This window comes from Coptis chinensis, chromosome 7 (assembly GCF_015680905.1).
Source record: "Coptis chinensis isolate HL-2020 chromosome 7, ASM1568090v1, whole genome shotgun sequence".
In the NCBI taxonomy this organism is placed as follows: domain Eukaryota; kingdom Viridiplantae; phylum Streptophyta; class Magnoliopsida; order Ranunculales; family Ranunculaceae; genus Coptis; species Coptis chinensis.
The window spans coordinates 3,769,422-3,794,621 of record NC_141462.1 but is presented as its reverse complement, the minus strand read 5'-3'; the positions used below and the strand labels follow the sequence as shown (position 1 = coordinate 3,794,621).

General features: G+C 34.6%; 4 protein-coding genes across 8 annotated transcripts; 2 read left to right on the top strand and 2 right to left on the bottom strand.

Moving 5' to 3' along the window:
• The first annotated feature begins 14 nt into the window (after window positions 1–14).
• On the top strand, window positions 15–8,950 carry LOC147485313 (S-adenosyl-L-methionine-dependent methyltransferases superfamily protein). Of its 5 annotated transcripts, XR_015200672.1 has the most exons (15): window positions 15–335; window positions 530–643; window positions 755–823; window positions 945–964; window positions 1,050–1,102; window positions 1,218–1,248; window positions 1,341–1,422; window positions 4,845–5,048; window positions 6,583–6,658; window positions 6,803–6,867; window positions 6,965–7,064; window positions 7,157–7,198; window positions 7,483–7,524; window positions 7,602–7,777; window positions 8,433–8,950. XR_015200672.1 is itself a non-coding variant. In XM_086569710.1 (10 exons), the coding sequence occupies exons 3-10, from the start codon at window positions 4,867–4,869 to the stop codon at window positions 8,521–8,523; spliced, it is 768 nt and encodes a 255-aa protein (XP_086425836.1). In that variant the 5' UTR covers window positions 1,212–1,248; window positions 1,341–1,422; window positions 4,845–4,866; the 3' UTR covers window positions 8,524–8,804. The 5 variants fall into 5 exon arrangements, 4 of the variants coding, with proteins under 4 accessions (XP_086425834.1, XP_086425837.1, XP_086425836.1 ...); XM_086569710.1 differs by lacking the exons at window positions 15–335; window positions 530–643; window positions 755–823; window positions 945–964; window positions 1,050–1,102 and having other exon boundaries at window positions 1,212–1,248; window positions 7,489–7,524; window positions 8,433–8,804; XM_086569709.1 differs by lacking the exons at window positions 15–335; window positions 530–643; window positions 755–823; window positions 945–964; window positions 1,050–1,102 and having other exon boundaries at window positions 1,213–1,248.
• A 349-nt stretch (window positions 8,951–9,299) lies between these two features.
• LOC147485312 (protein BPS1, chloroplastic-like) lies at window positions 9,300–10,470 on the bottom strand. The gene has a single exon (XM_086569707.1). The coding sequence runs from the start codon at window positions 10,282–10,284 to the stop codon at window positions 9,379–9,381; it is 906 nt and encodes a 301-aa protein (XP_086425833.1). The 5' UTR covers window positions 10,285–10,470; the 3' UTR covers window positions 9,300–9,378.
• A 6,256-nt stretch (window positions 10,471–16,726) lies between these two features.
• LOC147485311 (serine/threonine-protein kinase-like protein At3g51990) lies at window positions 16,727–18,783 on the bottom strand. The gene is given in 2 exon segments (XM_086572597.1): window positions 16,727–17,481; window positions 17,484–18,783. Coding segments are annotated over 2 exon segments (1,512 nt in total). The 5' UTR covers window positions 18,568–18,783; the 3' UTR covers window positions 16,727–17,053.
• A 2,184-nt stretch (window positions 18,784–20,967) lies between these two features.
• Window positions 20,968–24,680, top strand: LOC147485310 (UvrABC system C protein, putative (DUF3411)). The gene is made up of 9 exons (XM_086572391.1): window positions 20,968–21,651; window positions 22,199–22,267; window positions 22,718–22,849; window positions 22,952–23,005; window positions 23,105–23,149; window positions 23,324–23,463; window positions 23,804–23,929; window positions 24,013–24,152; window positions 24,269–24,680. Exons 1-8 carry the CDS (start codon window positions 21,148–21,150, stop codon window positions 24,059–24,061), a joined length of 1,119 nt encoding a protein of 372 aa, XP_086428517.1. The 5' UTR covers window positions 20,968–21,147; the 3' UTR covers window positions 24,062–24,152; window positions 24,269–24,680.
• The last annotated feature ends 520 nt before the right edge of the window (window positions 24,681–25,200 follow it).

Below are 25,200 nucleotides of genomic sequence, written 5' to 3'. Positions count from 1 at the left end.
AATAAACTAGTAAACCCGACCCGACCCGACCCGTACTAACTTGTCTGAACTCTAGAAAAAAAAAATTCATATTTTCAGCTGCGGCAAAAAAACTAGAAAACCAAAAAGAGAGTGAAGAAGAAGAAGAAGAAGAAGAAGAAGAAGGAAGAAGATGAACAGAGACACTTCAAGCTGCAACACATACAACTATGGTGACGCTTTATATTGGGACGCACGTTATGTACAAGAAGTGGGTTCTTTTGATTGGTATCAACGTTACTCTAATCTTCAACCTTTAGTTCGCAAGTTTGTCCCTTTTTCTTCTAGACTTCTCATGGTTGGTTGTGGTAATGCTGGTAATTCCAACTTTCTTTTTAACTCTCTTTCTCTTTGTTGTTTGAAACTTTGTATTATGGAATTATATTGAGAGTGGGCTTTTTTTCTTATGTTAAATGGATTGATGATTATGTGTAAATATCTGTTCTTTATTCTCCTCTTAATATGAATCATTGAGTCTTTATAGAGAGCTAAGTTATGCTATTACGTGTAGTTATGTCAGAAGACATGGTAAAGGATGGGTACGAAGACATTACAAACATTGACATTTCTTCAGTTGCCATTGCAATGATGAGGAAGAAGTATGAGGATATACCTCAGCTGAAATGTATAAGAATATTATAAGGAGCTTTATTGTTTTTCTTTTTGCGTACATTTATTATTTCATGTGTAATTTTTTTTTTTCTTTTTGCATAAACCTCCTTCATCAACACAATAGACATGCAAATGGATGTTAGAGATATGAGCTTATTTCCAGATGATTCGTTTGAAAGTGTCATCGATAAAGGTAAAACTTTGTGACCTAAATCTCTTGTCTTCAAATTAAAGTTTAGGAATTACTGTGTAGATTTGGTACCAAATTGATTTGTCTTGTTTTTTTGTTGTGCTGATGATAATCTGGAATCCAGGCACTCTGGACTCTTTGTTGGTATGATTCATGCTTCAGATCTTATCACGATTCCTCCTATATATCACTAGGCATGTTCTAACATTTTAGTTCTTTTCAATTCTAGTGTGGTACGAATGCTCCACTTAGTGCTGCACAAATGCTAGGGGAAGTGAGCAGGTTTAGGCTTCACCATCTCAGGGACTTAATTGTAATACTGACATATTATAGGATGCGGATTATCTCTTTTATGTAGTTGCAATTTGTTTCGCTGAACTTTTTTTTTTGAGTGTAGGGTACTTAAACCGGGAGGCGTCTATATGCTGGTATATATTGCAGTGGAACTTTTCTCTTGTTTTTTGTGTCTTTTTTCGTTTATTCTGTAAACTCAACTTGGTCAAGTTGTTTCTGTTTGCAGATAACATATGGCGACCCAACAGTGAGGATTCCTCATATAAACCGAGCAGTATACAGTTGGAAAGTTATGTTGTACGTTATATGTAAGTGTTATCTCTTAAAAGGACCTCTTTATTGAAATCATTGATGTACTAGTACTGTTTTTGTTTTTCTATGGCATTTCAACAAAAATTTATAATTTTTTTTGCAAATGTTTTGATTGTCAGGGGAGTCCTTTCATTTCAAGTTAAAGATTACCATTTGCATCTTTGTCTACTGATGTGTGAGTGTGTGACAGTGTGAATTAGTGCAAAACACATAAATGAATCTAAATAAAACAGAAGGAAAAGAGTAAGAAAACAACATACTTAGAGCATCTCTAGGTGGTAGTATAACCTGCTTTTTTCTTCATATTTGAAAAAAAAGTTCGGAATATCTCGGAATTCCATCTCTAGGTGGCCGCATTTATGGTCGCATCACCTGCTTGTTCGCAAATTTGGCAATTTGGATACGGATGCGGAGCGACAATAGTAATGTTGCGCGCCATTGCAAATATCGCTCCATTTTTTTTTTTGACTTTGACCAGCACCACGCGCCAGTACAGCGCCACTACTAATGTCACGCAAGTTATTTTTTTTTTACTTTTTCCATTTAGTGCGACAGTGGGAATGTCGCGTGAGTGTTTTTTTCAACTTGGGGACGATAGTGGTAATGTCGTGCGACAATAGTATTGGCGCGCGCCAGTACCAATGGCGTGTGTGGTAGGGTCTACAATTGCATTTGCGGAAGAGTTGGTCGAAATTTGTGACCACCTAGAGTTTTTTCGACCAACTTCTTCAAACTTTTTCTTCAAATATGAAGAGTATGCTACCACCACCTAGAGATGCTCTTAGAGTCGACAAATATGGATTGGTCTGAAGGGTTTCACATTCTTTGGATTGTTTGAGATGGCAATCCGGGTGAAGTTTGATTTCTCTATCCTTGCCTTTTGAGAGCAAGTCATTAGCAACGTTAGGGGCCCTCAGATCTTTTTATTTCACTACTCAAAGAAAACTGAAGTCCTTGTATAACATGCTAGTAGGTTAGTAGCCTTATTTCTACTAATTTGGAATTACTATCCGAGATTGATGAGCCTAAACAGGAAATTATGTTTTGGCTAATCCGAAAATACTAGGTTATCTAGTATTCCTTGGTCATTAGGAGTCTGTATGAATTTTTGTCAAACTCTTTGACCGCCATTTTCATGAGCTCTTGTATTTGCTCAGGCAATCCCCTTCAAGATGTGTGTGTCATGTTTTCCGTTAAACAGGTGCTTGTTTTGTTATTGTTATGATACTTCTTACCTGTTTTGAATTATTAATGTATGATATGTCATTAATTTAATAAAAGAAATGGGCTCTTATTTTTTTCCTTTTCTCTTTGCTAGTACCTTATCCTACATTGTTCAGGACTTCTTTCTTACTTTGTCGATCGTGAAGTTATGATGGTTATCGATAAAAAAAACACAAATAAGACAGTAGCTTCATTCTTGTTATTTGCTGTCCTTAGATATCAATCTCCATTTTGCTGTAAATCCTTGCAGCCAGACCAGGTTTTGAAAGACCAGCTGATAGTAGTTCGTCGATTAAATCTTCCTTTGAACCTGTTCCTTTAACAGAGGAAGGCCTCCTTCCACCAGACTTTGTTTTGGAAGATCCCGAGTCCCACTATATTTATGTATGTGAAAAAGTAGATGAAACTTTGGAGCTTGCGCTTGAGTGCTTGACAGTGCGATCACCCTTTGACAACTCCAAAAGTATTGCCATTGATAGGGGGAAAGTAATTACCCCCTAGTTGTGAGCGTTTTCTTAGTACGTGTCCAGCGTAGGTTATTGCAAGGCGCCTTGAGTCTCAGATTCTTTATAAAGAGAACGAGTTCCTTTTTCAATATGCTTCAGCATGCTCACTCTTCAGCGTATGGAGACCAATTTGGTTCTTGAAGAATGATCACCAGTTTGTTGTCTATTGTTTGGAATGCATTAAGTTGTACTGTGTTACGTATGTCTAATTTTAACAAGAGAAAAGGAATGAGCGTGTAGCAGAGCTTCTCTTGAAGGCATTTCTTCTTGAGAGCTGTTGTAAACTTCAGGGTTTGAGGATTATATGTTGCAAGTATGACTACATCTCTTTAGAGTTAATGTCAGTATTTGAGGATACGAGGTTTCAAGTATGTCTCACTTCTTGGAGAATTCACGTTAACACAAATGGATTAGTATTTATCTTTTAATCGCATAATTTGACTGTTTAGTTTCTTGGAAGCCCAATCCACAAAGTCTGGGTTGAGACTGAGTTCACGGTGCACCTCCCACATTGCTTGAGATTGTCTTGTAATAAAAATTCTTGCCGTTGAAAGACATTGGAGTAGGGCTGTATGTATCCACTTCCAAAACTTCCATCAAAACTACGCAGGTGGATGTAATAGTGAAAATATTATGGAATCCATTTTCGATTTCCTAGTTCCTACAAATAGGTGTAAGGTGTCTATTATTTGTGCTGCTAGTTCAAATTAGTTACCTGTCTATAATAATTAAATTTAACAATAGGGCGTTTTTTCTTTGGTAGAATCAGGAGGCGTGTTTAGTTGGCACCAAATCCTAATCTGAATTTTTACTTAAATAAGATCAAGGCTTTAATGCCATATAAACATGTCAATGCCTAACACAGGCGCTCAAGCTTTCATTGGAAACATTTCCCCACATGGACAAAATATGATCTCTTTTTTCTTGATATCATGATTCCTTGAATCAGTGGGTAGCTCCCCTATTCACTATCCCAAAAGGAAAAGAATTGCAACTTGCAATTAGTTTTTCCATATTTAGTGAGTAAACTCTAAAGCAATGTGGTCATACCATTTCATTCAAATAGAAAGATAGGAAATAGAAAAGCAAATCTAAACAAAGCTATAATGCCTATAATTGTGTAAATCCTTTTACCAATGAAATAAGAAATATTCCAATGCACCACTTCATACATCACCCATCAGATTAAAAAGAGGGTGCCCCAAAATTGATCAAAAAATGAGGTAGGATTGTAGGACTAGTACAAAATAGTAGGATACAGTAGCACAAGAATATTTATTTCCTTTCCCTCCAAAACTGGCAAATGTATAAAAAAAGAAGATACTACTAAGTATAGGAAGATGAGAGCAGAGAAAAGCATCAACACTTGTAATGAAAGAGAGAGAGAGAGTACAAAAAGTTTCAAATTTGGCAAAACTTTCTCTGTCATAAATTTTCTATATACACTATAATCAAGACAATAGCCATGCAAGGTTGCCGTTTAAAGAGTTTTGCCATTTTGAGTAAACCCACTCTCACCTCTCTATCTTCTTCTCTATATTTAGTTGTGTTTTCCTTGTTTAGATTCAGAGAAGTTGAAAACATAGCTAAAGAAAGAAGAAAAAATACATAAACTTTTTTAGAGTCTTTTTGTTTCTTGCAACTTCATTTTCTTCTTCTTTATATGTTTCTGTTTTCATGAAAAATAGTGAAGATATTGGAAGAGAAAAAATGGGTAGAGGAAAGATTGAGATTAAGAAGATTGAAAATGCTACAAGTAGGCAAGTCACTTTCTCAAAACGACGCGCTGGTTTGATTAAGAAAGCTCAAGAACTTTCGATTTTATGTGATGCAGAAGTTGCTCTTATTATATTCTCCAACACTGGGAAACTCTTTGAATTTTCTAGCAATGGGTACATTTTTTTTTTCTTTATTTGTTCTAAGTTCAGCTTTATTTTGTTCAGTTTTTTATTTTTTTTCCTTTGGGCATTTTTGTTCAATTTTCCTTCTTTTGGGGAAGAAAAAAAAAGTCCCCTTTGTTTAGTTTGTTTTTATTTGCTAGCTTTGGGTAAATTTGGTTTCTTTGTTTAGTATGTGTATCTTCTAAGCAAGTTCTTAATATTTTTAAGGCTCTCTTATAAGTCCCGTTTTGTTTCTGGTGATTTCAAGTATTTTGGATATGTGCATGTGTGGATCCTAATTAGTTGAGTATAAAGCTGTACGTGTTAAAAGATTAAATCCAGAGAGGGAAGAAAATCACTGAATTGCGACTATGGATTTTTAATGGATGTTTTTCCTGGTGGTCATTGCTGATTATTACTTATTAGTGTTTATATACATAACTATAGTGAACACAGAGTACAAATGAAAAGTACATGGATTTTCATGAATGCTTTGTTATTCATCATTGTGGATGACTAGTTCTCCTGTTACTGTTTGGCATAAGATTTAAGGCACCCGAGTTATGTATATTTGATCGTTTAAGTGTTTGCAATTCTAGAGTTTTACCTTAGTTTCATTTGTGGTAGGTGGACTATTGATAATTTTGGTTTACTCTGCTCCAAAGCAGAGTAGACTCAAATGCACACATACAAATCAAATAGAAGGCTAGAGGCACTACATTGTGAGGCAGTTGCTCCCTGACTCCTTGATGTCTAGCTAGCTTCACAATCAAAAAGTATAGTTGCATTTTGAGTTTGCATTTGAGAAATGCAAATGCAGAGCAATCCATGGGTAATTACTGTATAACCTTCCAAATAATCACACATCCCAAGCAATTTGGAAAGATATTCAGTGAGAAAAACTGGGGAAAGACTGTTTGCTAGATCTATTTAGTTGAATTTGCTATTAAATACATCGATTGAGGTATTTGTGTAAATCAACATATTTCATCTGCTTGGTCTGTTTTCCTTGGTAACAATGAGGCTTAAGCTTCACGTCCTATACCTTAATTTGCCCCTTGAAGTGCTTTTGAATACTGGTACTTCAATGCAAACCTCACTCATGATTGCTCGTTTTCATGCGTCTTTACTCTTTTCCCTCTTTGTTACTTGCTTACTGTAATTTAGCATTTAGCATGGACAATTAACCTCGGTTTGGTATCTACAGTCTTTGCTGTTGTGCATTTCATCATTCATCAATTAAAGTATCATGTGTATTAGTGCAAGTTGACATTTTTTTAGTACATTATCAATATCTATGTTACGTGGGCACGCCATATTTTAAAAATAATCCATGTCTGATGCGTATCCACGTGTCCGTGTCAGACACATATTGTATGTGATATACCTCAATTTTTTATATTTCGCCATGTCAGACACTTTTTATCCGTGTTGGATACGGACACATGCATCTGTGTCAATGTAACTTAGGTTATCATCTAAGTCCATGTAGTCCTAACATTATATTTATGCTTGTTTACTTACTGTTTTTCTTGTTTTTGTTAAGCATGAAAAGAACACTTTCAAGATACAACAAGAGCCAAGATTTTTCCGACACCACTTTGGTTCAGTATGAGGCAGAGGTACTTTCTTTTATTTTGGTCTTCACAATTTTATTTTTGATTTGGTTTTCCCTGTTTTACTAGTTTCCGTGGCTTCCATACATACCATTTCGTTTGAATGTATTGCTTTTGCTACTGTAAAATCTGATCCTTTCTTTCAAACAGAAACACCACTCTAGGGAGTTGCATATTCTGAAGGAAGAAATTTCGAAAATACGAATGGCAAACTCGTATGTATTCTTTTAAAACCGTCTCATGAAAACGTTTTGCTTGGGCTTTCAATGTAGAATTTTTTTCACTTGCATTGTTCTTTTATCTGTTTTTTAGGAGGATGATGGGAAAAGAACTGTCAGGATTAAGCATTAAAGAACTGCATCATCTTGAGAAACAGTTGAATGAAGGGATATTATCTGTTAAGGGACGGAAGGTATCACAAAGATTTTAAAATACGTATTATATAAATGTGAATTTGACAAACTATGTTTTGCGTATATTGAATTGAAGCTATGACTTTTTCAGGAGCATTTGCTAATGGAGCAGCTAGAACACTCAAGAGTGCAGGTACAATAGTTAATTAGATTATAACTTGTGTTTTAAAAGTAACTTTTCTGCTTCCATGGCCGGTTATTATTTCTATCAAGGTGAAGGATTTATGGAAGGTTAGAAGTTTGTGTGCTTACAAAATATTGCATTGTCTCACCAAGATTCTTTATGTTGATAGAGCATATATCGTTCTTCCATTAGTTATAAACAGTAAAATTCCATTCTTTTTGGGGTCATGCATGCTTCTTGTGCAAAACAAATTTGATGTAGTACAAATGATTTACAAATTGTACTGTACTTAGGAACAGCGGGTCATGCTGGAGAACGATAGTTTGCGCAAACAGGTATTTTATTTATTTATTTGGATTGATGGCCTATTCGCCATACATGGACCTTTTTTTCACCCTTCTAACTTCTGTAGGTCGAGGAACTTCGTTCTTTGCTTCCAGTTGCTGAACTCCCAGTGCGCCCTTATCTTGAACTCCATCACACGGAAAGGAAACCTTCACTCACAAAGCATGATGTGATAAGTTCAAATGCGGGTTGTAATTGCACACTTGAAAAGCCAGAAGAATCAGATACTTCCTTGCACTTGGGGTATTACTCTGTCCTTCAAATGAACTAAGCTTATTACTTCCAGGTGTTTCGTAAAGCATGACATGCGAGCTCATCATTTTTCTTACCTATTCAATCGATGAATTCACCTAACATTGCCCAGCCATAACTTAACAAGGAAAAATATGGTCTGTTTTATGCCACTTTTACATAAAAGCTCATCGACTTTTCTTGTTGGTTCATAATAACCAGGTGATTGAATGTTACCACCACTTATCACCAATACTCACAAAATTTTAGGAGAAATAAGAGTTACTAGGACATGGATTGTGAAGAAGAGTAACCAGATAATCAATGTTAATCCCGGATGAAATTTAAGCTCAAATGGGCACAAAAAGAGTTGAGCATGATTTTTCCTTGAGTAGTAAATTGCGATCTAGTAGGCGCGCTTGTTGACAGTTCTTTATTTGCTGACATGACACTTCAAGATGGAACCCCATTCTCCATCTAATGGCTAAAACAAGGAAACTGTATGCTGTTTCCAGTGGGATTTATTTTTCCAGCACATCTATTTACAGCGTGACAACATAAATGAGCTAACAGAGTAGTCAGGGAACTGAAGATGGCTCCAAGGCTATTTGCTTCTGTTTATTAGTGATAATATCATTCATTCCACTAAAATATTTTCTTTTGCCAGGCTTTCATCAGATGTTCGTCGCAAGAGAAAAGAACCTGAGAGAGCATCCTGTTCGAATGATGATTCAGAGACTGAGATGACCGAAAAATAAATTTCAATGTTATGCTCTTTTTTAACTGGAAACTGCCTCAGATCACATCAGTACCCTTTCACATTTTCATGTTGCCGGAAAGCATATCTCCAATAGAAATAGGTGATTCCCCCTATGATTTAGGCAAGCATTTTGCTCAGACTCTTTATATATACTGGACTATACTTGTATTTTTCTGGGGAGGGAATTGTTTTTCCTCGGTAGTTGAAGTATAGAACATTATAGGCTAGTATATCTGATCTGGTTTTATTGCAAATGATAGACTTTGTTGCTTTAAAGTTTATGTTCTGCACTACACTCAAGTAGTCCAGTCTGTGCTAACATATCAGGTTAATGTTGCATGAAATTCACGGTAATTTTGTAATGTGTCCTTGCTTGACAGACTGGTTTCACGATATTGGTTAATTTTGTGTTGAGGTCTTACAAATGACAAGATGACACTATTTTCATTTATTTTTCTGTAAATGCCAAACTACCTGCAGTTGAATTTGTAGTCACTAGTTCTGATGTAGCAAACAATGTCTTTCCCTCACTATTGTCCATCTCTCTGTTCATGGAACATTTTTCTCATATTTTGCTGTCTGCAATCTGTATCCAGAATCCCAGATACAAAGCAGGGTATTTTGTTCTCAATACACAGTGAAAGTGAGACTAAATAATGGACCATTTTTTGCTAATTTTTCTATAGTGGGTACAACTAACAACTCTAGGATTATTCATACCAAATTATGATCGGAGTGCTCTTTGGGCGAATCATTCTACATAACAAAAATAACTTGGAACAAAATTCGTTTATAAACTGAAAAACTTAAAAATATTTTAGAAAGAAATTTCTGTACAATAACATTAGGGATTTTATTCTTTTCTATGCTCAAGGCTATCTAGTAACTCATTTCTCCTTACCAAGGCTTCTGCGAACAACTTATTCACATCTTCTTTCACTCCCTCTAATAGCTTCCCCAAGACCTCTACTCTTTCTCGCAATTCTTTTGGTTCATCACCATGTCGTCCTTCTTTGGCAGCTGCTGCTTGAAGCCGAACAACTCCGTTGTTTATCTCAACCACTTCTTTTACAACAGTCTTTCTCTTCATCTCTTCACACACACCCGATTGCAAACTACCCAACGACGAATTGTAAAGTCCACCACATTCGCTATTCATCACCAAGCATGATTGGGCTGTATCTCCACGAATACTAGAATCAATAATCCTACATATCCAATTCTTCACGCGTTTCCTAACCAACAAGGCTTGATGTAGGACCAAATCTTTCCCTGAAGAAACTTTTCCTTCTTCTTGATCTTCGACTTTTTTGTTAGAACACCAAGGTAGTATTGCTTCCAACTTTTTCAACATGATTGGAGAGGCTTCTACAAGGCTCAAGGCATGCAATAACTTCATACAAGCTTGACCCATATGAGAAATAGAGGAAGATATACCATTAAGATGATCCAAAAGAGTTATGTTATCTTTCATATACTCTTCAACACGGAAGCTTTTCCATTCAGTTATTGGATAATCGATATCTGCAATGAACTTTGCGAAGGCCTTGTCGATATTAGGCAACACACGTAAACACTTCTGAATCCATGAAAATGAATATGTATCTACTCCGGGTTTTGAATGCAAAGATATTTGGAACAGATAATTCAATATATCTGATTCGAAAGCATGCAAAGAAGCCGAAAGCGCTTCGGATGACTGCATTTTTGAGGAGGTTTTAAGAGTGTGATTACCAAACCTTTGAAACAGCATGACCATTTCAACAAAGCAAAGACTGATAAACGAAGTTTGATGAATTTGAATGAACAAGTTTGGAATAACAAGATGGATATGAATATATGATGAAGTTATGTGATAGTGTGGTGTCTTATATATGTTGCTGAAAATGAGAAAGTAGACAAGTTGGTGCGTTGCTTTAACAAAAAGAATGCTTAAAAACAGGTTTGAATAGGAAAACAGCGTGTGTGCGCACGAATTTGGAATTACATACAAGTGGAATACATCAAGGCAGGAGTCAAATGTTCTTATCTTCTTACTCGTTAGTCCTCTTATACACGGTTCTTTGGACATTTTAGAATCTTCCTAGTTCCTACCACTAGCAAAAAGAAAAAGGACATTTATCCTATGGAGTACACAAGTATCCGAGTAGCAGCAGCAGTCACTCGGGGGTAGAAATTGCTAAGAAGGGCCCAATTATCCGAAACAACACAATTTCAGCATGAGATATATTTTGGGTTTTTTACTTTTTTTGAACCCTGTACCGACTTAGCCTTGGTATCAATACCGACTAAGAACTGGGCGAGCTGCTTTGACTTGTTCCTGCAACTATTTGAGCCCATCATGGGTATTTGGGACCATGATGCTAAGTTGCCAGTTGCACCAAGTTGCTCTTCCAGAGTTTATTTTACCATTTACATGTTTCCTATCTGTCATATTACATTACAGGCCAGACACTTGGTAGGTGAAAATGTCCCTTATATTATCTTCACCCATTATCTTCTCTGTGGTACTTGTCACAAAATGAAAAAATGAGGTGGTCACAAAATACACATTTGGTGGGAACGTGGGATCCAGGACCAGTAGTAACAAACTTCCAAAGTACGAGAGCAAAACCAAATGAAACAAAAACCTGTGCTATAAATGTCTTAAGCATACAGTTGGAATACGGTGGGTCGAAATCCTGCCCCAAAATCTTAACCGCATATAGTTTTCGACAATGTGCTGGGACTGATATATATATATTTTTCTTTTTAAGCGAAAAAGGTACATATTCTTCAATTGCGTGATGAAAATTATGTACGGTTAAGATTTTTGAGAGAGATATTAAGCAACCACAACCTCTTTATTTCAAAGTCCGAGAACCAAACGCAAAACAAACACATTGTATTTGAACTTTCTGTGAAAGGGGGTTTAGGTATAGCCGTACAGCATGCTGAGCATGTTAGGTTTGGATCTGAAATTGAGTGATCAAATTTAGTTGACTAGTAAATTAGGTACAGAAAAAAATAAAATAAAATAAAATAAAATAAAAAAAAAAAAAAATAAAAAAAATTATTGAAACAAAATCATTTTTCCTTCATAACGACCATGTGTTATAAGAGGTTAAGTTTTGTTAGGTTAAATTATAAGAGGGTCTTATAAGATCATGTGTTATAAGAGGTTCTTAAGATGTTTTATTTTACCAAGATGAGCATGTCTTATAAAGTGGTTTGTTTTTATTTTAAGTTAAATCTTTATAAAGACTTGTAAAAAAAGAAAAAACTTGACATCTTATAGATGGTTAACAATGACGAAAATATAATCCTACTTTTACATCACATTTAAACTTGAATAGATTAATTTGAAATAAGTGTATAGTTTGATTTTCGATTTCAAATCAATTTTGATAATTAGAATATCGATTTTAAAAAACAAACTTTAATTGGCGATGGTAGTAGTAGTGGTAAAACTTAATAATTTTCCACGATGGTGGTGGTAGTGGAGATGATGATATTAGTCTTAATATATAATATTTAGTAGTGGTGGTAATAGTAGAAGTGGTGGATGTCTTAATATACAAAATTTGTCGAATGGTGATAGTCTTAATAGTATAGTAGTAGTGATGGTGGTCTTTGGTGGTAGTGGAAGTAATGATGTTGGTCTTAATAAAGGTGGTAGTGATTTTTAAAGCATGGTGATAGTGGTGGTGATTTTAATTGATAGTGGTGGTGATAGTCTTAGCGATGGTAGTGGTGGTAGAGGTGATGATGGTGGTGGTAATGGTGGTGGTGTTGGTTTTAATAGTTTGGTGGTGGTGGTGGTAGTAGTAGTAGTGGATTGGGTGGCTAGGAAGCGATGGAGTTATTTGGAGAATAAGATAATGAAAAGGGAAGAAAAGATAAATGAGGCTCTAGGCAGGGGTATATAGGCCAAAGTTATAAGACTTAGAATTGAAGTAGATCCGATTTTGATACTTTAAATTGGAGAATCTTTAAAGACATTTATAGTAGAATACATCTTATAGGCAAAAACAAAACCAAAAAATTAAAAAATATACATGTCTTATAAGTATTGAATTGTATTTTATAAGAAAAACCAAACGAAAAAGGTCTTATAAGAGGCAAAAACAAAATAAGACTCAAGGTCTTAAATGTTGCAAACAAGCCAAGTTAGAGAAATGTTGAAAAGTCTTTTTTCATTTGCAAGCTGCACTTAAGCCACTCACTTAAAGAAATCTAGTAAAAGAGCATCATCAACGCACTCTTAAAAACTATTTCTAATGTGACAGTTAGAAATTTTTTTGGCAATTTTGTTCACCAACGTACTGCCAAATGCCCGTTTTTATCTCAGCAATTGTCAAATTCTCGATCAAAATACTTATAAATTTAGCAGCCCTATTCGCACGGGACAACTTTAGCCGTCTACATATTGGACGGGTCAAGTTTTGTTGTCCATAACTTTTTCAAAGTTTTTTTTAATAAAAAATTAAAATAACAAATCAAAACGGCTAGATTTTTTTGAGCCCAGGAAATTAAAAAAATTGTATGGGACAGGTTTTGCCATCCGAAATAGAAACCAACAGTTTCGCAAAAATGCGTTGGTATATGACACGTTTATAACAATTATGACTGATGAAAAAAACTGATGTGTCACAATTTTTTTAGCAACGGTTGATGACACTCTAAATTGCTTTCTAGCGTACTCTTCCAGCCTTCCTATGCAATGTGGCTCCAGTTAAACCGCTCACTCAAAAGAATTCCTAGTAAGTCATTTTTTTTCATTGGTAACTAACTGATATAAGTGAGAAACTCAAAATGATGAACATTTTATAATCTAACTTTCTTTTTTGTACTTTTGTACTGATAGGTACAGTGCTTCCATTAGGATGTCTTCGAAACTACTCTTGAAAAGTTGCTTAATAAGTATTTTGGTTAAAGTGTTTGGTGGCTTGAAGGGAGTTTTTGTGGTAGTTGGCTTGCGAATAGTACAACAATGTACTAAATGTGTTAATTTTGATATTCATATAAAATTATGAAAGCATTATTGGATAAGTTGTTAGTTTGATTTCGTCATTATTTTATGCAACAGTAGCTAACTTATTTAACAAACAATAATATCATGAGCGTGAAACCAGGTAAGAAAGCAATGCTCAATGTAGTCATGCCCATCCCATGATACTTCCTAAGCAACCAAATCCAAACTCTGATTCTAGTATCCTATGATCATATTCGATGAATTCTTTTCAATTCAACCATGCCATGAACTTGTAAAAAGTTTGGCTTTTACTAAGTAGAATACTATTGAGCTTTTACAAAACGGGGGAAATTAAGCCATTCCCATACATCTAAAAGACTGACTCTATGAATTCAGTGAATAAAAATTGGTCATTTAGAAGAAGACAATAGCATAGGGTGTTGTCATGTCAAAGTGAATGATCGCATTATTGACTGAGCTGAATGAAGTGACGTAAAATTCGCACCGCAGCATATATTCAGTTATTCGAGAACAGAATGATAACTGATGGTCCCAGTATAGACACAGCACCAAATTCCTGATTGTGAAATTGCCCGTCCATCACGCAATTAGAAGCGTCATGTCTCTGTTAGCAGAGTTGGAATGTACTGTCAAAGTGTCGATACTCCAATCACTGTTAACCCCATACCTTTGGAAGGGCATCGTGTCAAAATATTAAAATCCTTGGTGAAAAAAACATTAAACCTTTAGCTTGGGTCCGTATCATTGCTTCCCTGTAAAGATTTTACAAAATTGTTGGAATTCTTGCTCTAATTTAGGTCAATTAGACGAGAGTTTGTAGCTCAATTGGTTTTGTACTCCTCTTTTCATTGGAGAGGTTGTAAGTTTGAATTCCGCCAAGTGTTATTTGAGATCTATTTCTTATATAATTATGTAATGCATGTGCCTCTGAACATGATGTTTATTGCTATAATATGTGGTGTGGAAAAAGTGTGTTGAGATCTAAATGACATAATTGTCTTTATTATTATTACAAATTTGCATTTAATATTTTGATGGGATATTTTGCAATTTAATCAAATGGATTTGGGCAGTTGTAAGTCTTCAAATAAAATCTTTTGAATAACCAAGAGTTATCTAAAAAATATTAAATATATGTTGCGGGACTGTAGATAACAACCGCATTTTTTAAAGTATTTTAGATAATTATGTAATTAGGATTTAGGTGAGCCTTCTGAACTAATACAAGGATGTTGCTATAATGGGTGAACTAATTCCAAATGTCTTCATAGATATGGACATAGACAAAGTGGAAACGGTTTGAGTCTATTCAAAATGGCACATACAAACAAAGAACCAAACGATTAGTGTCTTTTTTAAAGTTGATGAGCTTTCAGGCAAAAACCCTTCGGGGCTAAAGTATTTTTGATATAACCAGTTTTGAGTCTGTTTTATTTCTCTGCAACAAATATTTTTAAAAAAATCTATGGTACAATTTAGGGATTTTATTTTAATTCTCTAAATATTTTTTTTTTTTAATTTTATTACAGTTTAGGATTTTGGAATTGTTGATATAATTTTGACAGCTCAAAAACAAAAGTTCCACATGGGATTTTTCCGATAAATTCCAAATGTTTCTAATCAAATTTCAAAATCAATAAAATTCCAACCCTATATTAACTTTTTCCATGTTTCATTTTCTCAGTCCACTAATACAAACAAAGAGTTTCCAAACGATTAAAGTTTACTTAAAATAAAATACAGTAAAAAAAAAAAAAAAGTCCTGAATAAACAAAAACCCTACAACTAAAAAAATTATGGTTTGACTCATGACTTTTTTATACGTAATATTTCTTGCAACAAAAAATCTCATCCGATCCAATGGTTCAAATTAGGGGTGCTATTTTATTTATTTATTTATTTTTATTTTTATTTTCCTGAAACCCAATTTTTTAATTTTGAAATGATATTTTTCCAAAAATAAATGATATTTGTGTTATTTAAAAAAATTTTTCCAAAAATAATTATATCTGAATTGGGTGTGTTTTCAAAATCCGGGTAAAACTAATTTCTGAATTTAAAAACATATAGCGGTCTATTTCATATAATTACTAAATTAAAGTTGTATATAGTTTTAAACTTTAAAAAAATTTACAACGATATGCCAAAAATAAAACATTGTCAAAAGTCTTGAAATTTGTTTTCAAAAATCAATAAAAAATTCTATTACATGTCGTTTATTTGTTTTAGAAGAAAATCTTTATTTCATGAAAAATGTTTTAACATAAAAAAAAAATTTTTGAAAATGCGTGTTAAAAAAAATCTAAATTGTTTACTGAATTAATACATTTTAAAATAATACTAAATAAACATATTAATTGGATAAAAAATAATTATCCTAAAAGAGAATCCGATTATATAATTCAAATTTTATTATTTTGTGGATTTTAAAATTTTCCAATTTTTTGAATCTTCTGAATTTAAAAAAAAAAATTATCATCTCAAAAATAATTAGATCAGATTTGAAAATGATATTGCCAGCCCTAAAAAAAATTGATTTTTTTTTTTCAAAAACCCTTTATCTGATCCAACCCGAAATCACCCCCTAGTTCAGATAATCAGGTGCTAGGAAATTTCTCAAAGCGTTGATGAAATGTTGAATATTCAGTTCTTCATTTGAAAGCAAACAGAAACGCAGCACATGCGAAGATTGCATGTATGAGCTGTTGAATGCCCTGAAGGCTGAAGCGAAGCAAAGAATATAGTTTTTTTTTTCCTTGTTGCTGCCTGCTAAAGACATCTCTCATACTGTGTGTCATCATCATCTTTGACTGCAATTTATGTGTCTTCATTATACAAAGTTACAAACATGGATTTGGTAAATTTCAACAGCCCTCACACTCACACTTTTCGTTATTTTTATTTTTATTTCATTTTTTTTTCCAGGCAGAAGTAGAATTAAGTAAAAAACTTAAAATAATATTCTGAATTTAAATGAATTAAATAATAAATTAAAAAGTCACGCCGTCTTAGCTAGAGCGCGTGGTTTTTGACCATGTCGCCGTGGGTTCGATCCCCACCGACTCTATTTTTTATAATTTTAATTTTAATCGAAATTATAAAGAAATACTTACTTACTGAACAATTTAGTTTTAGTACCTGAAAGATCTAAAGGACTTAAACTTTGTAGCTAGTAGTCACTAGAAAGCAGCATTTGTAATAATAAAACTTAATGAAGAATACAAGAGAAGGAAAAAGTTGTGTTAATTTGTATTTCTAAGAATACACAAAAAATGAAATGAATCAGCGTTACACAATTAGAATCACAATTTGTTGAAGGGACATAAGAGACGTGCCTTTCATAAAAATAAAATCTAACAAGAACACGTTAAATATACATGAAGATCAACAGAATGCCTTTTTGAATCTACATGCATAAACAAATGACCTACTTACTGTTTTCAACAACATTATGCTCCATCCATGGAAAAAGACTTTAAGGTTGAGCTTCAACAATCACCAACTGTGACAATGATCGAGAACCATTACCCCCCATTGAACACAATATGAAGAGCTATACAGGATCTGCTGCTTGGATACAATATGAGGCACCAGTAAAACGTCCAAGCCTATCAGACTTTGAGAATGACACACTCCTTCCTCCAGTAGTTTGGGTTCTCCTTAATTGGAAAACATCGTCTCTTTTGTAACTGTGAGATAGAGACTCAGCTCTATCTCTGTTTATGATTCTTCCACTCCCACCTCTAAAACTTGAAGCCCGACTGCCCGCCGGGGATGCAGGTTCAACCCCTTTAGCCTCTCCACGGAATTTTGACTTCCCATCTGTCTCTGCCATAAGATCCATCAAATTGTTCCTAGCCTCCAAACCCAAATTAGAGTGCACTCTTTTTGAGTTTCGCATTGATTGGCCAACACTTCTATCCACCAAATCCCAACTCCCTCCATCACGATGCCTTGGATTATTCAAACTGTTACTTCTGATTCCACAGGGTGCCCTATGGCCTCTACCATCATGCAAGGGTTATTAGCAGAGAAACCATTCCAAGTGTGACTAGGAATGATCTTACTCAACTCACTAAGGCACTCGACAACATCCTTCATTGACGGTCGTCTCTCTCTACAAGATCTCACACACTTCGCCGCAAGCACTGTTAAATGCTTAATCGCAGATGGGTCTTTCGGAAGTGGAATTCTCGGATCGAAAATTAAATGATACATCCTCTTACGTACAAGCGGAATAGCCCAATCCACTATGGAAGGAGGGGAATGTGCAATATCAATAGCTTTCCTACCACTAATAATCTCCAAAAGCAGAATCCCAAAACTAAATACATCAGTTTTAGTGCTAAGATTATCAGGAGTAAGATAACCAGGATCTAGATACCCAATTGTCCCAGCTGGTGGAGTTGATCGAAGGCGAAAATTATCCACATGGCACCTAAGAGCTAAACCAAAATCCCCCAATCTAGCATTAAAATTCCTATCTATTAACACATTAGCAGATTTAATATCTCTATGTATGACAGGTGGATTAGATGAATGAAGGGTGTCAATTGCTTTAGAAGTTTGAAGGGAGAGTCGAATTCTACGACCCCAGGAAGGCGGTCGAGAGGACGAAGAATGTATAACATCATAAAGGGTACCATTACTCATAAACTCAACAACTAAAAGCCTATCAATAGAATCATTACTAAATCCTACCAAATTAACAAGACCAGGACTCGAAATCTTAGAAAGAATATGAATCTCATTATCAACTTCACTAGTATTAATACCAGAAGATGAAGAGTTTTGAGCAAGTCTTACAGCAGAACTCCTTGAAGGTTTCTTGATAGCAACAAGTTTACCACTTTGAAGAACCCCTTTATAAACACAACCATGACTACCTTTTCCCAATAACTTCTGTTCAGAAAAACCATTTGTAGCTACTACAAGATCACTGTAGTTGAATTCTTGTATCCCATTTTCTTCTTTAGACTTAGTTTTCTTAGATTTTGAGGCGTTGGGGTAGTGGGAATTTGAAGTTAAAATGGAAGAGTCAGCTCTACAAGAAGATAAATATCCCATTGAAGGATTTAAGGATGATGATAAACGCAACAAAGATAGAAACTTGGAACTCTATATGAAGGAAGCTGATGATTTGTAGTGATGAGTTGGGTTGTTTTGAAGAGCTATTAAAGCTGATAAGATGCAAGTTTTGTTGTTGTTCATGTCTGTGTGTAAGTGCAAGCTGGTGTCTTTCGCTTTTGTTCGGGAATAAGTACTACTAATGTCAACGTATCTCTGACATATAGTTATTGTAGTGTGAATAAATGTTTACAGGTTGGTTCTAATTTACCCGAATTAGTTGGTGCATATCTATTCCTGTTCCTACTTTCATCTGCCCTCAAATACTCTAGTTCCAAATTTGACAATAAAGTACTCAAAATTCAAAAAATAATTTCACCTTGGGTTTCAAATTTTGTACCCACAACAAGAAATCTTGGTTTGAAGTAAATACTGGCTCTGATTAATACTCTTTATTGGAGTATTGGTTGCCCATGCCTATGGTATTTAAGTGTACAACCAAAGTTAGTTATCAGCTGCATTTGGCATGTCTTGTTCTTGCACGCTCTTTCTACACTTAAATGATCAAGCTCATTTAATAAAATTTAAGTTCACAATAATAATAATAGAAGTGATTTTCCAAAACATTTCTTCTCCATTGTATTACCTCTATAATAGGGGTGTAAATGGTCCGGTTTTTAGTATTGTAAGAACTAAAAACTATTTAATTTTGTAGTTCCGGTTTTAGTTTCGGTTTTTTACGATTTTTAAGAAATTCACTATTTACACACATTTTTTATTGGTCATATTAAAAAATGTGTACCAAAAACACAAAAATACCACACAAACGAGTCAGTTTTTAAATATTGATATAAGTAATTACATCATTCAATAATAAATAAAGTCAAGTAAAATCATATATTTAATGTTGTAAGCTATGTTGTTATATTATTTATAACATTAAATACCATTAAAACTACATATTACACTTATAAATATAATTTAGTAATATATAAATAAACGTTTTGAGTTTTTATATATTTTTTTTAGATATTTTTATATTAAAAGTACGATAATATTCGGTTCCGGTTTGATTTCAATTATAGTCCAGTTCTTTTGTTTAAAAAACCATTCGATTCCGATTCTATATAGTCCGATTTTTTTAGTATCCATTTTAAAATAATTTAGGAACCGTAACCATGATTTTTTCTACTGTTCTAGTTAAATGGGTACCCATTAGGGGTGGGCAATGGGCGGGCCGGGCTATTTTAAAATTTAAAGCCCTTGATATTAAATAAATACAAAAATATAGGGCGGGTCACAAGTCTAAATCTCGCTCGACCCGACCCAGCCTCTTTAAGGGCTTTAGGGTCGAGAACTTTAGGTTGGAGCCTATATATTTTTTTTTTTTTACTACATCGGTTTTAAAATCATTTATATTACAAAATGTTGATAATCTACAAATCAAAGTCCAACCAATCTAGTAATAATATATAAGTCCAAAATTTATAACATTAATATAGTTGAATTTAAAACTCAAACATAAAATTACATTTATAAATAGACAAATAATTATATTATCATTTTAATAGATATAAAATAAACATAATAGTTTTGGTTTTGAGTTAAACTATTTTAATATATAAATTATTTCATTAGATTCAAACAAATATTTACCTTTCTTCTAATTTAAAAGTGATTAGCTTTGTATATGGAAATGAAAATCAGTGATGGAGAAAGGTTTGAGATTACAAATGTCATTTTTAAATAGGGTGTTTTGGTTTTATATTCTTTTTAGATTTTTCTTTAATGGTGTGGAAGGAAACCTTTAGTTTTAGACTTGGCGGATGTGAATAAAAATATAATTTGAAAATAATAAGTTATCGACTTTTGATCAAAGGAATAAAGTTTAATTATGGTCCAATTCTTGACAAGTTTTTGTTTATAAAACCATTCGATAAATTGAAGCGACATGTTATTTTAATTGAAAATATTTATAGTTCGATTATGGTATGTTTTTAGTATCTAGGTTTTTTAAATATGTTTTAGAAACCCAGAATGATTACCCTTTTAAAAGGGCTTTATCTCGAGGTCGGTTAAATAGGGCCAAATTCCCACCCTAGTACCCATTGACACCCTTTTGTATATAGTTATTCTTTATTTTGTGTGACAATAAGGTAGTAGCTTTCGTGTTAGCTTCATATATCTAAAGAGTCTGAATTAGACCAACATTTTCCTAAAATTTTCACTCTCATCAACACCCCGTTCCTACTTTCTCAAGGGACACGGTGTGCTGCATTTGGAAGAACCTAACCCATTACCTAAACTGAAATCTCTACCATCAGAAGAGATGGTCCCAACTCTTAGTTTAATTATTGGACAAAGAGAGCACTCCAAACGATCAAATTGTAGTCCACAAACAAAGTCATTGTTGATAACAATTTTTTTTCAGTCACTTGCTTGTCGCCCATAGGCACATGCGTTGCACATGCACATGCACTTCACTCACTCACTCGATAGTCGATACTCTTCCCTCCATTCTCCAACCAACCATAATAACTAACTGAATCTCTTGGTAAAAACCTTAAACAAACAACATCAATGGCGTTAACTACCACTCTCATTCCATTTTCACCCTCTTTTCCACTCCCCAAACTCAACCCTCATCGTTCAGCTTTGTCCCCTTTTCCTTACAGCATCATCCACCACTCCAAGTCGACGTTTCATCGACGATCAAAGCGTCTAGTTGCACTTCTTTCCAACAGTGATATTGGTGGAGGGGGTGGAGGTGGAGGTGGAAGTGGTAGTAGTGATGGGGGTGGAGGAGATGACGAAGGGGAAGATGCGAGTGATAAGAATAAAGCAGAGGCAATTCTAGCCTTGGCGGAAATTGGAAGATCGTTAGATAGTATACCATTGGATTTGGCTAAGGCGATTGAAGGTGGTAGAATACCTGGGTCGATTGTTAAACGGTATTTTGAGTTGGAGAAGTCTAGAGTTTTTAGATGGTTGCTTCAGTTTGGTGGATTTAAGGAACGGTTGTTGGCTGATGATCTGTTTTTGACTAAGGTTGCAATCGAGTGTGGCGTTGGCATCTTTACCAAGGTTAGTTCTATACTTCTATTAATGTTCTCAATGTATCTGATCATAGTTCTGTTATGCTAGTTTTGCACATATGAGTTAATCAAGGTTTTCTAGATGGCTGTTATGACTTTGTTAACTGACTTGATGCAGGTCATCTAGTCCTATAGCGTGAGATTAGGTTTTAAAAAAGTCTATCTATCCCACAAGAAACCGTATATGATTTCATGTTTTGGTTGTTGTGTAGGGATTGGGATCTTAACATTCACCTAAGTGTCAGCATGTAATGGATTGCACTAACAATTCAATGCTCCCCGCCATAACAATTCATTTATGGAGAACGTGGGGATCGTTGAATTTTGTTTTTTTGCAGTCAGAAGTAACGTCTTTAGTGATGCCGGGTGATCTAGAGAATAATGAACCTGTCTAGGAATTGTGGCTTAATTTGTTCTTAAAGTTTTTTCGCATTTCTATAGTTATCCAAAGTTGAAGTTCTGCAGGTTTGTAACTATTTTTCTTGGAGTAAATGTTGCTTGTGCCGCAAGCTGATCATTTTTTTTAATATTGCTAGACCGCAGCAGAGTTGGAGCGCCGTAGAGAAAACTTTACTAAAGAGCTGGATTTTGTTTTTGCAGATGTGGTATGTCTATTTTCTTTCGTAAAAATAGTGCAAGAGTTATTTGTTCCTATCTATTCCTATGTTCTTTTGGTATTGAGACTTTATATTAAGATTTTTGCAGCACGCAGTAACATTTTCTCAGTATTCAAGTATACTAGTACAAATTGCAACTTCCTCAACTGATCCTAAATCATTGAGATACTTCTTTGTAGCTGCTCTGAAGCAAAAATCTTTAGGAAAACAGTAACCAGTACCATTTTACAGGTTTCTTCTGCTAGATTTCTATTCATTTAATTGAATAGCACTTCACCAATGAGAAGAAGTGTACAATAGTCATGTTAAACTTTTCTGTTGTAGTGTGTTGTTGTCTGATTGTAACAATAGTTTGATATCTTACCAGTTCAATTGAAACTTGTTGCTAAAGAACTACAAATTGCAACAAAGGTTACATCTGAGTTCATTTTCTTCTAGGTGATGGCCATAATTGCAGATTTTATGCTTGTGTGGCTTCCTGCTCCAACGATTTCTCTTCGGGCCCCCATTGCTGTTAGTGCGGGGAGAATTGCCAAGTTTTTCTATGGATGCCCAGATAATGCCTTTCAGGTTGCTCTTTTTTTCTGAAATTGTGATTAATCAGATAAAGATTTGAACTTAAGGGCCGCATTTTATTGATCAAATGTATGTTTATCTGGTCAAAATTTGCAGGTTGCTTTGGCTGGAACATCATACTCATTTTTACAAAGAATAGGTGCAATACTGGTAAAGAAACAGATCTTTTCATTTAGTCTCAAAATTAAATGAGATCTCCCGTGATTTCCTTATTCCATGACTCTATTATGACCCGTATCATTTCTGCAGCGTAACGGGACTAAACTTTTTGCAGTTGGGACCGGCGCATCTTTGGTAAGACAAGCTTCTTCTTGTTTAAGAAGGATGTCTGGTGAATAATAGCAATATTGTGTAGTGTGATTTCATCAAAAAAAATTCTTCCAGAACATTTTTCGTTATTATTATTTGTAGAATTTACACTAGTAATGTTGGACGATTAGTTCATGATAAGAATCAACTGTATTCCAGGTTGGTACAGGTATAACGAATGTCTTGATTAGTACAAGAAAGGCTTTAGATAAGTCCTTTGCTGGTGAAGCAGAGGATGTCCCTATACTATCAACAAGTGTCGCATATGGCGTTTACATGGCAGTTTCTAGCAATCTTAGGTATTTCGTATTTGGTCCCTGTTGTTTTTCATTTCCTTTTAATAGCTGACATATAATCCTACTTTTATCCAACATTATTTTGTGCGACACACAACTCCTACATAATTTTAAATTAGGTTGAGTCTAGTGCAAGTCAACTATAAACGCAAAGTAGGAGATGATTTGAGGCCAAGAAATCTGATCAACATCTATATATACTAGACCGAGGCTTGGTCCTCCTGTCTTTATGGACACTGTCCGCCTCTAATTTCCTTTGAGCTTTGAGAGACTCTAAGAAAATAGACTCATTTTCTAGATTAATTGCCTGATACATGGAAGCCTAAGAAATGATTTTTTTAAGGTACCAAGTATTGGCCGGTGTAATTGAACAACGTTTGCTGGAGCCCCTGCTACATCAACACAAAGTTATACTGAGTGTGATGTGCTTCGCTGTTCGTACAGGCAACACATTCTTGGGATCATTGATGTGAGATTCCTGGAAACTTACTAAACATTCTGGTCTAATTTCCTTTTTCCTTTATGATTCTCAAAGTGCATTGGTTTGAACAGGTGGGTGGACTATGCTCGTTGGACTGGAATCCAGAAGATCCGAGAATAGAACACAACGCAACTCGGAAAGAAAACAGTTATGGTAGTTGTGGTCTATGCTCTATAGCAGGCATGAATCTTGTCCTAACAGAAAAGTACAGGTACTTTAAACTTACAAAAGAATAGCGTACTTTTTCAAAAAAAAAAAAAAAAAAAATTTATCATGCCTTGATATCCATGTTTGGCAGACTAATTGATCTCAAATTTCTCGTGACAGGTAAAGATCATGCTATTACTCTCGGCAAAGAACTGCAGCACCTAAAAACCTACTCATGAAGTCATTACTCATGAGCCTAATTTAATACATAGGAGCTACTACTGAGTTTCATACTCAGATATAAAGTCGTGGTATCATGGTTTCATACTTGCAACAAAAATTACATTTTCTCTAAGTTTTAGCAACTTTGAAATGGTAGATCTCCTGATTGAATCATGGCAAACTGCTGATATAGCACTGAGTTGTCTAAGAGAGGCTTGCAGCGGCAGCCATTCAGCCTACCATAATTATTTAGTAATATGTAGCATCTCAAATGCACCACTTAATTGTTGTTATATACTGCAAGTATTCTGTAAATAACTTTCAGCTCTTTCATCTGGTTCTTGAATGGATTTATTCTCTTCAGTATAAATTTTTATCTCCCAGTGTTGAGCCATTTGGCACGACATATTGTACCTGAAGTTAAACCACATTTTGTCTGCTTTTTCACTTCAATTGCGTCGTACTGTTTCAAGTTCGTCCTGGGCATTGCATAAAGGTTTATTCTGTCTTTGCTCGTTGATCCCAATTTTATACTCCAAAAATGCTAGAAACTTATCAAAAGATCACAATTTTCTATCATTACCACATTCAGCAACTTCTATCTCAGCGCAAGTGTTGCTTGGGTATGTTGAAACTTGAAAATATGTTTAAAATGAGCAACTTCGTTACCAAATAAAACAGAGCAAATGGGCTGACTTGTGTTGAAAACATTGCTTTCGGTATCTTTGCATGTGTGAACTCTCAGAAGCTAAATTACGGGATTTCTCAGTATAAAAACATTCAACCATAAGAATTTTACAACTAACCACAACATCTTGACTGATTTTCCACTTTATGACCTGATTTTTGCATTAAGATTTCTGGCAAGACATCATTTCATAGTGTAGGTT